At 40.3% G+C, this 15000-nt stretch overlaps 1 protein-coding gene across 1 annotated transcript in view; it reads left to right on the top strand.

The window, feature by feature from the left end:
• LOC138945905 (receptor for retinol uptake stra6-like) overlaps nucleotides 1-9735 on the top strand; it is a 68190-nt gene extending 58455 nt beyond the window's left edge. Inside the window, exons 14-18 of the mRNA XM_070317425.1 lie at nucleotides 3046-3148; nucleotides 3714-3815; nucleotides 5911-6074; nucleotides 6865-7011; nucleotides 8828-9735. Of these exons, the coding sequence (XP_070173526.1) occupies nucleotides 3046-3148; nucleotides 3714-3815; nucleotides 5911-6074; nucleotides 6865-7011; nucleotides 8828-9015 (704 nt within the window). The 3' untranslated portion in view covers nucleotides 9016-9735. The remainder of the gene's footprint in view (nucleotides 1-3045; nucleotides 3149-3713; nucleotides 3816-5910; nucleotides 6075-6864; nucleotides 7012-8827) is intronic.
• Nucleotides 9736-15000: the final 5265 nt, after the last annotated feature.

Here is a 15000-nt window from a genome sequence, read left to right as displayed (position 1 = left end):
TATATATATATAAAACGATCCAAATTTACGTTCATCTTATTCCTTGTCGGTTCCTGATTTCAAAAACATATAGATATGATATGTTTGGACTGAAAACACGCTCAGAAAGTTAAAACGAAGAGAGGTACAGAAAAGCGTGCTATCCTTCTCAGCGCAACTACTACCCCACTCTTCTTGTCAATTTCACTGCCTTTGCCACGAGCGGTGGACTGACGATGCTACGAGTATACGGTCTTGCTGCGTTGCATTGCGTTCAGTTTCATTCTGTGAGTTCGACAGCTACTTGACTAAATGTTGTATTTTCGCCTTACGCGACTTGTTTTGTATTTGTATTTATGCTAAGAAAATAAATGATGCATGCAAACAAAACTATCTTAATGTTAAATATAACCCCATCACAACCACAACGTTTCATGCTTATTAGTGCATTTTCAAAGAAGTTGTAAGTGTTGAAAGTTAGTGGGTGTTATTCTTACGCTGGGTAAGCAAAATAATGTGGCTACAGGGAAAGTAATGCTGGCTGGAATCTGGAGTGCTAGAGGTTAAAGAGGACAGCACGTTTCGCCCTGCAGTCCGGACTGACGAGAAGAAATTAAATTAAAAAGAATATTGAAATCAATAAAAATAAATAAAGTAAGTTCTAAAACGTACAGACGGCTACCTAAAGATGGCCACCGTTTTTTGTTTTTTTTACATTTAGTTAAGTTTTGACTAACATTTTTTAACATAAACGGGGAATCGAGACGAGCGTGTGGTGTATGTGTTTGAATCTGTGTGTTTGTGTGTACGAGGTATGATCCAAACAAAATGATCCAATGTTATTTTCACAGAGACTGTTCGGCGTATCTGGCCCAAAATACAGCATTCGAACTACTCGCCTCCTACATCGATGCAAAGTTACAAGTGCCTAATCCAATCAGAAGAGGCCTCAAGGTGGCCTTATTTCGGATTGCTTTTGAGCTCTGATTTGACGGCTTTTTTTAGGTCCTGGGTGCAGTGAAACTTGTTGGCTAAAAGTCTGATTTTCAAAGAGGATATAACCAGAAATCACGAGGGGTGTAATCAGGTCTGAAGAATGTGTGAGGCAAAAATGGGATCATTTGGTCTTTAAGGAATGGAGTTACGGCCCTTCTTTTGTGGAGACTGACATTTTCATGAAGGAGAAGGGCAGTCTGGGTTTCGCAGTTTGGTCGCTGACTACTAAACTCGAAAGTAAGTTTGGGTAAAAAGGTTTCTGCATAGTACGTGACAATGTCTGTGCTGTTAGTAGACAGAATATCGACAGCAACGGGACCTTCGTGGTCGAAAAATACAGCGAATAGCCCTGTTTCGCTCGCTTACAAATGTGATTCATCTCGTCATTTTGGTCTAGACACGTTTTGTTTTTGTGTTCTCTGGCACTAAAGTAGAAGGAAACCAAAGTCTCATAATCGGTGACTACAGTAACACATTGGGGTCTACTGGGTTCACAACGGTTGAGTAGATCGCATGAAAGAGGACCCTGATGATCCTTCCGTTCCCCTGTAAGCTTATGAGGCACCCATTGAAGCGGAAGATCATTGAGTAGAATTCTCTGGACTGTTCCATATGAAAGTTTAAGTTTTGCGCTTTATACTTGCATGTACACTTTTTCATCTTAGTTCTTAAATTTTGACACAGCAGCTACATTATTCTCGTTTGAAGCACTCTTCAGAAGTTGTTTTGGCTTGTCAGAGTTATTCCCCTTTTCCCCAGTTTCGATTTCCTTTTTTTGGGGGGTCAGATTGTAGATAATGGAACAGCTTTGATTCATGTAACGTTCTTCAACTTTGAAGCAATTTTCTTTGTACCATCATCCAGCTACACTCTTTCAAAGAAGTGAAGATGTTCATGGGGCGTGACAAAAGACCCCGTTTTGAAGCACAACCCAAAAGTGACGTATTTAAAAACCTCGTCATTTATGACGTAGTATTCTAATGACGTCATCTCTTAGAGGTATACCAGTTAAATGGTTGGCCTTTCAAATGATATATTACTTTTTATGATTAGCAGCCTGAGACTTGTATAATCGCGGTTTGATCATTTTGTTTAGATCATACCTGGTATGTGTAAAGAGATTCAAAGAAAACTACTTGACCGATCTTCATGAAACTTCACATGAAAGTTCCTGGGTATGATATCCTCTGACTTTATGTATTATTTTTTCTATAAATGTCTTTGATGACGTCATATCCGGCTTTTTTTTTAAGTTGAGGCGGCACTGTCACGCCTTCATTTTTTAAGCACATTGATTGACATTTTGGTCAAGCAATCTTTGACGACGTCCGGACTATGGGATTGCATTTCAGTTTGGAAGCCTGTAAATTAGTTAATTAGTTTGCTCATTAAAGTTTTCATTTAAACCGAATTTTCACAAACAGATTTAAAAAGTATGGCATTGTATGCTTCATCTTCTCTTAAATTCAAAAGATATAGATATGTTATGTTTGCTCTAAAAATGTGCTCAGAATGGAAGACAATAGGTCAAGTAAGTTCTACGGTTATCATGCTTGGCGGAGACGAGTGTGACCCGTCTCTGTCTTCGGGTATGGTTAGTCGAGACTATCAAAATATAGTCTCGGCGAAGACTAGTTTATGATGTTGATCTTTTAGTTTTATGCCGAAAGATTGACTAATGTTTTTATATCGCTTCACGCGACTTGTTTTATAATTTGACTGATTCCATAAGCACTGCTTGTGATAATAGACATTCTTCTGCAGGCTAGAACAATCCTTGGAGAAAATATTATCGCAACTGTTGCAATAATAATTTGCTTTTTGGACTTGTTCTGCAATATTTACCCATTTTTTCGCTATTTTGGGGGGTGAGTGTGTGTGTCGGGGGGGGGGGGGGGGGGGGTTGTGAAAGAGACACGTCCATAGGAAAAATATCATGGTATTTTGTGCCAAGTAGACTTGATCATTGGACTTATTGTGCAACATTTAGTAGACATTTGACAGCAAAAAAACATCGTTAGCAGCAAGCAGTATCACCTGATGTGACACTTTCATTTGCATCGTGTGCAGGTTTTGCGACACAGGCCGTTTTGCTGTTCCTGCTGATACTTGTCATTGGGTACATCATAGCTGCCAAGCCCTCCCTCTTACGCCACTGGCTCCAGGTCATTGGGTAAGATTTGTCATGTGGTCTGCCTGCCACATTGGATAGCTGGCACAAGCCGACACAAAGAAATAGACTCAAAGACATGGACAGATGCATTTGTTTATCACACATGTTTGCACGCATTATTGCTCACACACACACACACACACACACACACACACACACACACACACACACACACACACACACACACACACACACACACACACACACACACATATATATATAGAATGATAGTTTTAAATAACACTAAGACAGAGGAGAAACCGTTCATAGTGACGAAGGGACTGCCATTAGGTCTGCCAGAAAATCCAATATCGTCATGCTCATCATCATCATGATCATCATCATCATCATTATCATCATCGTCGTCTCCATCATCATCGTCGTCGTAGTCGTCATCATCGTCATCATCATTATCATCATCATCATCATCATCATCATCATCATCATCCTACTTCGCCCTGCAGTCCGGACTGACGATTTAACAGCGAACGACAAGAAGAAGATCATCATCCTTACAAAGCCATCAACAGTTGGCTGTGGTGACGTCCTTGCTGTTTGTGTGCAGACCCTGGCTGGTGGTGTTCGTGGTGGGGCTGATCAGTCAACGGCTGCTGGCCGTCTTTGTCTTCCTGCAGGACCGCGCTGCCTTCCTCGCCCTGGACAACAGGTCAGTGACCACCACGCTTCTCACGATTGGTCAAGCCACAAATAGTCCACAGTGACCACCACTCTTGTCACGATTGGTCAAGCCACAAATAGTCCACAGTGACCACCACTCTTGTCACGATTGGTCAAGCCACAAATAGCCCACAGTGACCACCACTCTTGTCACGATTGGTCAAGTCACACATAGTCCACAGTGACCACCACTCTTGTCACGATTGGTCAAGTCACACATAGCCCACAGTGACCGCCACTCTTGTCACGATTGGTCAAGCCACAAATAGCCCACAGTGACCACCACTATTGTCACGATTGGTCAAGCCACAAATAGCCTACAGTGGCCACCACTCTTGTCACGATTGGTCAAGCCACAAATAGCCACAGTGACCACCACTCTTGTCACGATTGGTCAAGCCACAAATAACCCACAGTGACCACCACTCTTGTCACGATTGGTCAAGCCACAAATAGTCCACAGTGACCACCACTCTTGTCACGATTGGTCAAGCCACAAATAGCCCACAGTGACCACCACTCTTGTCACGATTGGTCAAGCCACAAATAGTCCACAGTGACCACCACTCTTGTCACGATTGGTCAAGCCACAAATAGTCCACAGTGACCACCACTCTTGTCACGATTGGTCAAGCCACAAATAGTCTACAGTGACCACCACTCTTGTCACGATTGGTCAAGCCATGCGCCACAAATAGCCCACAGTGACCACCACTTTTGTCACAATTGGTCAAGCCACAAATAGCCCACAGTGACCACCACTCTTGTCACGATTGGTCAAGCCACACATAGCCCACAGTGACCACCACTCTTGTCACGATTGGTCAAGCCACACATAGCCCACAGTGACCACCACTCTTGTCACGATTGGTCAAGCCACACATAGCCCACAGTGACCACCACTCTTGGCACGATTGGTCAAGCCACAAATAGCCCACAGTGACCACCACTTGTCACGATTGGTCAAGCCACAAATTGCGCACAGCAGACAGGTCAGTGACCACCACTCTTGTCACGATTGGTCAAGCCAAAAATAGCCCACCGCAGAACATTCTGGTATTCATTGGTAAACAGTTATGTCATAATACCGAAAGATGTTTTTTTCGAGCTTACAAGTTCTGTACAATTTGCTCTTTCCAAGGGCAGTTTCAGTGTATTCATTCACTTTATTTTCATGATTAGCTCTATTCTAGGGGCTGTTACTTTTGTATTATTACCTCTTTCGGAGGGGCCGTTTTTACATTTAGTCAAGTAATCGAGACGAGGGTCGTGGTGTATGTGTGTGTCTGTCTGGCTGTGCGTGTGTGTGTGTGTAGAGCGATTCAGACCAAACTACTCGACCGATCTTTATGAAATTTGACATGAGAGTTCCTGGGAATGATATCCCCGGACGTTGTTTTTTTTTGTGTGGATAAATACCTTTGATGACGTCATATCCGGCTTTTTGTAAAAGTTGAGGCGGCACTGTCACACCCTCATTTTTCAATCAAATTGATTGAAATTTTGGCCAAGCAATTTTCGACGAAGGCCGGACTTCGGTATTGCATTTCAGCTTGGTGGCTTAAAAATTAATTAATGACTTTGGTAATTAAAAATCTGAAAATTGTAAAAAAATAAATTTTTTATAAAACGATCCAAATTTACGTTCATCTTATTCTTCATCATTTCCTGATTTTAAAAACATATAAATATGTTAATTTGGATGAAAAACAAGCTCTGAAAATTATGATCAAAATTAAATTTTCGAAATCAATTTAAAAACACTTTCATCTTATTCCTTGTGGGTTCCTGATTCCAAAAACATATAGATATGATATGTTTGGATTAAAAACACGCTCAGAAAGTTAAAACGAAGAGAGGTACAGTAAAGCGTGCTATGAAGCACAGCGCAACCGCTACCGCGCCAAACAGGCTCGTCACTTTCACTGCCTTTTGCACTAGCGGCGGACTACGTTCAATTTTATTCTGTGAGTTCCACAGCTTGACTAAATGTAGTAATTTCGCCTTACGCGACTTGTTTTTTTCTTTTTTTACGCTGTTTATCCCTTTTTCCCTACTTGATTTTCATTATTTACTTTTTCCAGGGGCTGTTTCTTCGTGTTCACCTACTTCTTGTTCTTCCTCAACATGTTCATCGGTATTGTGTCGGTGTTGGTGCGCATGCTCAAATCCATGCTGTTTGGGACGCTCATCCTGCCCCGACTGGACTACAGCATTCTGCCCAGGAAGTTTGAGGCCTTCGATCCTGGTCAGTTCTGGTGGAGGGTGGTGCATGTTTGGCGGTGGGGATGGGGGGTGGGGATGGTAGTGTGTGTCTTATTCTGAGTGTTTTGATGTGTGTGTGTGTAACTGTACAAGTGTAAGTTAGATCTTTCTGTTTGTTTGATTAACCTTCGCTCGTCCGGGTTATCGACTACACACGGAAGTCATTGTGGGGCCGTGCGGACCCATGCTTCTCATTTACTTCTTTGAGAAACATGGGTCCGCACGGCCCCACGATGTTTGTAGTCTAAATATGACCTTTTTTTTAATGACTTCTCGCTTAAATGTTAGGACATAAGAGCTTTTTAGGTGCCTGAGGCATTCTTAAAGCTCATTACAAATCTCCAACTAGTTTAAGAGATATTTGCAATTAAACACCCTTCTGGGTCCACACGGACCCACGGCCACCGGCAAAGGTTAAAAGACATTATCTCTGCATACATGTGTGTGTGTGTGTGCGCGCGTGTGTGTGTGTGTGTGTTCGTATGTGTGTTCGTGTGTGTGTATTCGTGTGTGTGTGTGTTCGTGTGTGTATGTGTTCGTCTGTGTGTTCGTGTGTGTGTGTGTTCGTGTGTGTGTGTGCGTGTGTGTGTGCTTGTGTGCGTGCGTGCGTGCGTGTGCGTGCGTGTGTGTGTGTGTGTGTGTGTGTGTGTGTGTGTGTGTGTGTCCCAAAACAAGAGAGAATGCAACGAAGCTCAATTTAGATACAGAGCATTATAGAATATATTTCAACGACAGGGTTATCTACGCTAAAGAAGATGTGTATTTGTGCACAGGCTACAGAGCCTACCTGGGGTACCTACAGATGGAGTACGCCCACACCCACCCGGTTCTGCTCGTCTTTACCCGTCTCCTGCTACTGCACTCACCCAGCAAACCGCGCGCCAACATCGGGGATGGTTTTGTCGACCTGGAGACAGCGGGTAGGTGTTGCACGTGTAATTGGTTTGGGCTGTGATGGCATGTTGCGTTACAGGCGGTAAGAGGTCATCAGAACAATTGGTTTGGGCTGTGATGGCATGTTGCGTTACAGGTGGTAAGAGGTCATCAGAACAATTGGTTTGGGCTGTGATGGCATGTTGCGTTACAGGCGGTAAGAGGTCATCAGAACAATTGGTTTGGGCTGTGATGGCATGTTGCGTTACAGGTGGTAAGAGGTCATCAGAACAATTGGTTTGGGCTGTGATGGCATGTTGCGTTACAGGTGGTAAGAGGTCATCAGAACAATTGGTTTGGGCTGTGATGGCATGTTGCGTTACAGGTGGTAAGAGGTCATCAGAACAATTGGTTTGGGCTGTGATGGCATGTTGCGTTACAGGTGGTAAGAGGTCATCAGAACAATTGGTTTGGGCTGTGATGGCATGTTGCGTTACAGGTGGTAAGAGGTCATCAGAACAATTGGTTTGGGCTGTGATGGCATGTTGCGTTACAGGTGGTAAGAGGTCATCAGAACAATTGGTTTGGGCTGTGATGGCATGTTGCGTTACAGGTGGTAAGAGGTCATCAGAACAATTGGTTTGGGCTGTGATGGCATGTTGCGTTACAGGTGGTAAGAGGTCATCCGAACAATTGGTTTGGGCTGTGATGCGCATGTTGCGTTACAGGTGGTAAGAGGTCATCCGAACAATTGGTTTGCGCTGTGATGGCATGTTGAGTTACAGGTGGTAAGAGGTCATCCGAACAATTGGTTTGGGCTGTGATGCGCATGTTGAGTTACAGGTGGTAAGAGGTCATCAGAACAATTGGTTTGGGCTGTGATGTGCATGTTGAGTTACAGGTGGTAAGAGGTCATCAGAACAATTGGTTTGGGCTGTGATGGCATGTTGCGTTACAGGCGGTAAGAGGTCATCAGAACAATTGGTTTGGGCTGTGATGGCATGTTGCGTTACAGGTGGTAAGAGGTCATCAGAACAATTGGTTTGGGCTGTGATGGCATGTTGCGTTACAGGTGGTAAGAGGTCATCAGAACAATTGGTTTGGGCTGTGATGGCATGTTGCGTTACAGGTGGTAAGAGGTCAACAGAACAATTGGTTTGGGCTGTGATGTGCATGTTGCGTTACAGGTGGTAAGAGGTCATCCGAACAATTGGTTTGGGCTGTGATGGCATGTTGCGTTACAGGTGGTAAGAGGTCATCAGAACAATTGGTTTGGGCTGTGATGCGCATGTTGAGTTACAGGTGGTAAGAGGTCATCAGAACAATTGGTTTGGGCTGTGATGGCATGTTGAGTTACAGGTGGTAAGAGGTCATCCGAACAATTGGTTTGGGCTGTGATGCGCATGTTGCATTACAGGTGGTAAGAGGTCATCAGAACAATTGGTTTGGGCTGTGATGGCATGTTGAGTTACATGTGGTAAGAGGTCATCAGAACAATTGGTTTGGGCTGTGATGGCATGCTGAGTTACAGGTGGTAAGAGGTCATCAGAACAATTGGTTTGGGATGTGATGGCATGCTGAGTTACAGGTGGTAAGAGGTCATCAGCAATACGATACAATCATGCTCAAATCTGTAAGGGGAACATTCGATTTTAATGACAACTTTAATGATCAAACTAAATAATTTTGTTTGAGCTTCCGAGCTGAACTGCAATCCCATAGTCTGTACTGAGCCCAGGAATGTTTTACGAAAGTTTCAATTACTTTGCTTCAATAATGAGGTCACCATAGCCTCAACTTTGGAAAAAATACACCCGGATATAACATAATAACTTGACGTATTTTTTGCATCTCTGTCATCAGTTGGTGGGAGCAGACGTGGCCCTCCTCGCTCCAGCATTGCCCGCAGGAAATGGCACGTGGCCTACACGTTGCTACGCAACCCCGACCTGCTGTACCTACGCAAAGTGTTTAACCAGAGCAACAGGTCTCGCGCTCTAGCTGCCAGAGGAGCTCTGGAGACTGACATTGAATTCACTGTGCAGGCTTAGAATGGCATAGGATGGTAGAGGCTGTCATGCATGGCATACACTGGCTAGGCTAGTGTGGAGTTGTCCCTGTGTGTGACCAGGTTGCCTGGCTGTCATGTGATTGGCTAATAAGGCTTGGAATGTGTGACTAGGCAGCCTGGCTGTCATGTGAGTGGCTACTAAGGCTTGGAATGTGTTGCCTCACCTGAGTATGGAACGTGTTTGAAGCTAGATCTTTGAGAATTTACAAACTAAACCTTATCCGGTTTAATGACTTCCAGGAATGACTCGGGTATCAGTGGCGGATTTAGTGGAGAAAAAAAAGAGAGATAGAGAGAGAGAGATGATTAAATGACAGTTTCTGAGCTCAGGTGGCCCTAGATTGCAGCATTTTGCTTCCTTGAAAAAAACAAATTCCCTAGCATGTTCGGGCGCTTCGCGCTTTCAAGTTTGTGCAGAAAAGTCTTCCTTAAGATCCTGGGGCCCAACCCCCATCCTTAAGATCCTGGATCCGCCCTCGGGTATGGTTGGCCCTTGCCAAGTTCAAGTTTTATTTTTGCAAGTTCAAGTTTTATTGGTCCATGGGGGCATTTTGAACAATAAATGCAATCAATACAATCATGATATATGCTAATAAAGTAAATAAATGGAGGGGGAAATTTTTTTAATTTTTTTTATGAAAAACTGTTACAAATTCTATTAATAAAGTCCAAAATATTCTTTAGTAATTTCTTTTTCTTAGTAGCAAACAACTGTTTAAATTTAAGTGCATTAGGTTTTTTCCAATAGTAAGGTGGTAACAACTCAGCTCTTTCTTCTTTGAAAAAATCACAGACAAATAAATAATGAAATTCATCACCTATGTCTTGTGATACACATTTGGTGCAAATTCTTTCTGACCTCGGGATATTAAGATAACGTTCTTTCTGTACAGGCAAATTGTTGTTTAATCTTCTAAACTTCATCATTGAAGCACATTGCTGATATATGACAAGTGTGTGGCATAGTCTTCACATGCAAAAATATCTTTAAACATTCGATAATTCCAAAACATATTTTTTGTTCCAATTTCTGTAAACCATTTATGGATATACTGGTCATACAAGCTTCTTTTTACTTTCTTTTTAAACCATGCGCTTGAGTATTGAACATTTTCTTGAAAAGACCAAAGGCCAGAGAGACCAATTTCATTTAAGTTTTTTTCAATAAAGCATAAATAATCAGATTCAATCATCTTGTTAATATACAATTTATAAGTAAAGCAATACACAATACTTGAAAAATTATTTTTATGCATAGGACTAATCAGTTTATACCAATAAAAAAGCATTCTACATTTCATATTAACATCTAGTGGATATCTTCCAAGTTCACCAAATATCATAGCATTTGGAGTTGATTTTTTTAGTTTGAAAACAATTTTATAAAAACGCAATTGAAGTTTAGTAGCAAGTTTACAGGAACCAAAACCCCATACTTCACATCCGTACAGTAAAATTGGAGCAATCATTTTATCGAACAGGTCAACTTGTATGTTCACAGGCAGTGACAATTGTCTACAAGTACGCAAAAGAACAAACATTGCCCTTGAGGCACGATCATATAGATTCTTCTGTGCGATTGAAAATTTATTAGTATAATTAATCTTAAGGCCCAAATACATTACATCAAACACTACTTCGATTAACTTGCCATTGTACGTAAACAGTGGTTTATTTCTAATTTTACCTCTGTAAAAAATTATAACTTTCGTTTTGTTTACGTTAATATTTAGACGCCATTTTAAACAGTATTTGTGCATTTTGTTCAAACATTCTTGCAGGTTTTTTTCAGACTCTGAGCAGATCACAGTATCATCCGCAAACGGTAATAAAAACATTTGAAACAAAGCATTTACATCAGTGTCATCCATTCCAACCACAATAGCTCTCTTGACATAGATTGTAAACCATTACTGTTTTCCAACAGAAAAAGGCTTTAGATCATTTAAAAATAGAGCAAATCAAAACTTGACCAAATGTAAAAACAGCGGTGACAAGTTTTCCCCTTGTCTATCTCCACACAAACTGGGAAAATATCAAGAAGACTCACTATTAACTTTAACGCAAGACTTGGCATTTTCGTACACATTTCTTACAGTTTTTAAAAACTTCCCATTAACATCAGAACTAACTAATTTCTCCCATAAAAATGCACGGCGAACTTTATCAAACGCTTTGTCATAGTCTACAAATGCACAAAACAGTCGCTTCTTTTTGTTAAGAAATTTTTTTAAATATACAATGCAAAGTAAAAACATGGTCTAGTGTTGAAAAACCTGTGCGGAAACCTGTTTGTTCTTGACCTAATTTATTATTACTCTCCAAAAACTTTGATAACCTAGCATTTAAAATTGCACTGAAAAATTTTCCGAAGCAACTGAGTATAGTGATTCCTCTATAATTTGTGGGGTCAGCTTGGGAGCCTTTATTTTTGTACAATGGAATAATTTCACCTACAGCCCATTGTGTTGGAACCTTTCCTGACTGCAAAACAACATTAAACAACAATACATAAATATCAATCATTCGATCATGTGACGCTTTTAAATACTCGTTAATTATTTTATCCTGACCGCATGCCTTATTGTTTTTTAGCTTGTCTATACATTTGATAACTTCTTCCTTTGTAAAAGGCGCATTAAGAAATTCATCACTTGCTTCATTTAAAGGTTCATTACTATCATCCATTTCATTTTCATCACACTCTTGTAGTTTAGTGAAATGTTCGAAAAACTCTGAACAAGTTGGATAGTTAGTTTTGGAATTTTTATTTTTATTTTTATTTTTATTTAGAAGATTCCAGTATGCTTTCGGGTCAGTACTTCTTAACTTTCTTAAAGTTTTAACGAACTCATTATGATACAACTTGCATTCCTTTTTTACATTTAGTCAAGTTATGACTAAATGTTTTAACATCGAGGGGGGAATCGAGACGAGGGTCGTGGTGTATGTGTGTGTGTCTGTGCGTGTGTGTGTGTGTGTGTGTGTGTGTGTGTGTGTGTGTAGAGCGATTCAGACTAAACTACTGAACCGATCTTTATGAAATTTGACATGAGAGTTCCTGGGTATGATATCCCCGGACGTTTTTTTCATTTTTTCGATAAATGTCTTTGATGACGTCATATCCGGCTTTTCGTGAAAGTTGAGGCGGCACTGTCACGCCCTGATTTTTCAACCAAATTGGTTGAAATTTTGGTCAAGTAATCTTCGACGAAGCCCGGACTTCGGTATTGCATTTCCGCTTGGTGGCTTAAAAATTAATTAATGACTTTGGTCATTAAAAATCTGAAAATTGTAAAAAAAATATTTTTTTTATAAAACGATCCAAATTTACGTTCATCTTATTCTCCATCATTTGCTGATTCCAAAAACATAAATATGTTATATTTGGATTAACAACAAGCTCTGAAAATTAAATATATAAAAATTATTATCAAAATTTTTTTTTCGAAATCAATTTAAAAACACTTTCATCTTATTCCTTGTCGGTTCCTGATTCCAAAAACATATAGATATGATATGTTTGGATTAAAAACACGCTCAGAAAGTTAAAAGGAAGAGAGGTACAGAAAAGCGTGCTATTCTTCTCAGCGCAACGAATACCCCGCTCTTCTTGTCAATTCCACTGGCACTGCCTTTGCCACGGGCGGTGGAGTGACGATGCTACGAGTATACGGTCTTGCTGCGTTGCGTTGCCTTCAGTTTCATTCTGTGAGTTCGACAGCTACTTGACTAAATGTTGTATTTTCGCCTTACGCGACTTGTTATTGTCTTTTTGTATTCTTTAAAAGCACTCTTTTTGTCATGTTCATTGAACACATTTTTAAAGCGTCTTGCTTTGTTTTTTTGCACGTAAAAATATTTTTCCTTTCTCTTTGCAAATTGCACTAAACCATGGTTGTTGCAGTTTGAATTTCTTTGAACGTGGCTTTTTCATCAATTGTTGTTCTTTAATTACACCGATTTTCTCAGCAGAACAATTTAGAATATCACAAATCACTATCAACGTCATCTGTTGTCGTACTCTCACTTGTAGCTAGCATATTTAGTAATTTAGTTTCAACGATCTGACCTGTGATTAGCGTGTTTGAAGAGTTCAACTTCAATAATTCAGAGGTCATCTGCATAACTATTAAGAGTTTACTGATGGACTACTTTAACAAACGACTGAAACATTCTGCGGTGTCAAAGTCGGTAGTACGTATTGCTACTGGCCTACATAGTACGTCAATAGTTAGGAAAACAAGGTTACTAGAAACGATACGCACATTCTGCAGAGTCGAGTTAATTCGCTCAGTATCTCTGATTCGCTGGCCGAAGCGGCCTAAGGCATGCACAACGAGTATTGCGATTAAGATCAAGGGACACTACTCCATACATTTTACACCACAGACACATACCACCATAACCACATAACTTAAACACAAAGAAAACAAGTCGCGTAAGGCGAAAATACAACATTTAGTCAAGTAGCTGTCGAACTCACAGAATGAAACTGAACGCAATGCAATTTTTCAGCAAGACCGTATACTCGTAGCATCGTCAGTCCACCGCTCATGCTCATGGCAAAGGCAGTGAAATTGACAAGAAGAGCGGTTTAGTAGTTGCGCTGAGAAGGATAGCACGCTTTTCTGTACCTTTCTTCGTTTTAACTTTCTGAGCGTGTTTTTAATCCAAACATATCATATCTATATGTTTTTGGAATCAGAAACCGACAAGGAATAAGATGAAAGTGTTTTTAAATTGATTTCGAAAATTTAATTTTGATAATAATTTTTATATATTTAATTTTCAGAGCTTGTTTTTAATCCAAATATAACATATTTATATGTTTTTGGAATCAGAAAATGATGGAGAATAAGATGAACGTAAATTTGGATCGTTTTATAAAAAAAATTTTTTTTTTACATTTTCCGATTTTTAATGACCAAAGTCATTAATTAATTTTTAATCCACCAAGCTGAAATGCAATACCGAAGTCCGGGCTTCGTCGAAGATTACTTGACCAAAATTTCAACCAATTTGGTTGAAAAATGAGAGCGTGACAGTGCCGCCTCAACTTTCACGAAAAGCCGCATATGACGTCATCAAAGACATTTATCAAAAAAATGAAGCTCGCATTTTTCATGATCCGCTAACTTCGACCATTATTTTTAATAATCACTGAGACTCGGCATGTAACCTCTACGTAATATTAATATAGTATACATTAGACAGAACTGTAAGATTCACATAATTATGTCACCGCGGGTGTGTACTTACAGAGAACAGTTTAGATGTTTTTTTAAAGAAGATTTGAAGATATTTACAGATTTGCTAGTTTTAACATTCGAAGGAAGAGAGTTCCACCTTGACGGCCCAGCAAAGGCAAAACTAGTTTGAGAGAGAGAGAGAGAGAGAGAGAGAGAGAGAGAGAGAGAGAGAGAGAGAGAGAGAGAGAGAGAGAGAAACATTGAAACATTGAAACATTGAAACATTGAACTTTATTACAGGAAAGATAGCATTAGGTCCGTAGGACCTTTCTTACAGCTAGTCCTGATCTAAGCAAAATGGTTATAATCGAAATGGGAATACATAGGAACAAACTTTTTATGATGAAACGCAGACACACGCAATAATAGAGAGAGAGAGAGAGAGAGAGAGAGAGAGAGAGATGGCTTGAATCAGTGCAACAGCAGATCTGGATTAATATTTTCCAGTTAGCATTATATTTTGACGTTATAAACTTATCACCGCTTAACTTAATATCAGGTATTATTCTTAGTTTATTATCTCGCTTGCAGTCACTCCCTGTTTACTCCGTACTCTCTGAACCCTGACTGTTATAACTGTTGTGTTGTGTTGTATCTCGGATAAGTCGTTTTGTTATTTGCATTGTTGTTTTCATTTTTTTAACCTGTTGAAGACCTTTAGGTCGAAACGTTGTCCATTGTCATTTTTGTTTGTATATTTCGTTGCGAGTCCA

The sequence above is a fragment of the Littorina saxatilis genome, linkage group LG13 (assembly GCF_037325665.1).
Source record: "Littorina saxatilis isolate snail1 linkage group LG13, US_GU_Lsax_2.0, whole genome shotgun sequence".
Classification (NCBI taxonomy): domain Eukaryota; kingdom Metazoa; phylum Mollusca; class Gastropoda; order Littorinimorpha; family Littorinidae; genus Littorina; species Littorina saxatilis.
The sequence above is the reverse complement of the archived record's forward strand: the minus strand, read 5'-3'. Positions and strand labels throughout refer to the sequence as shown.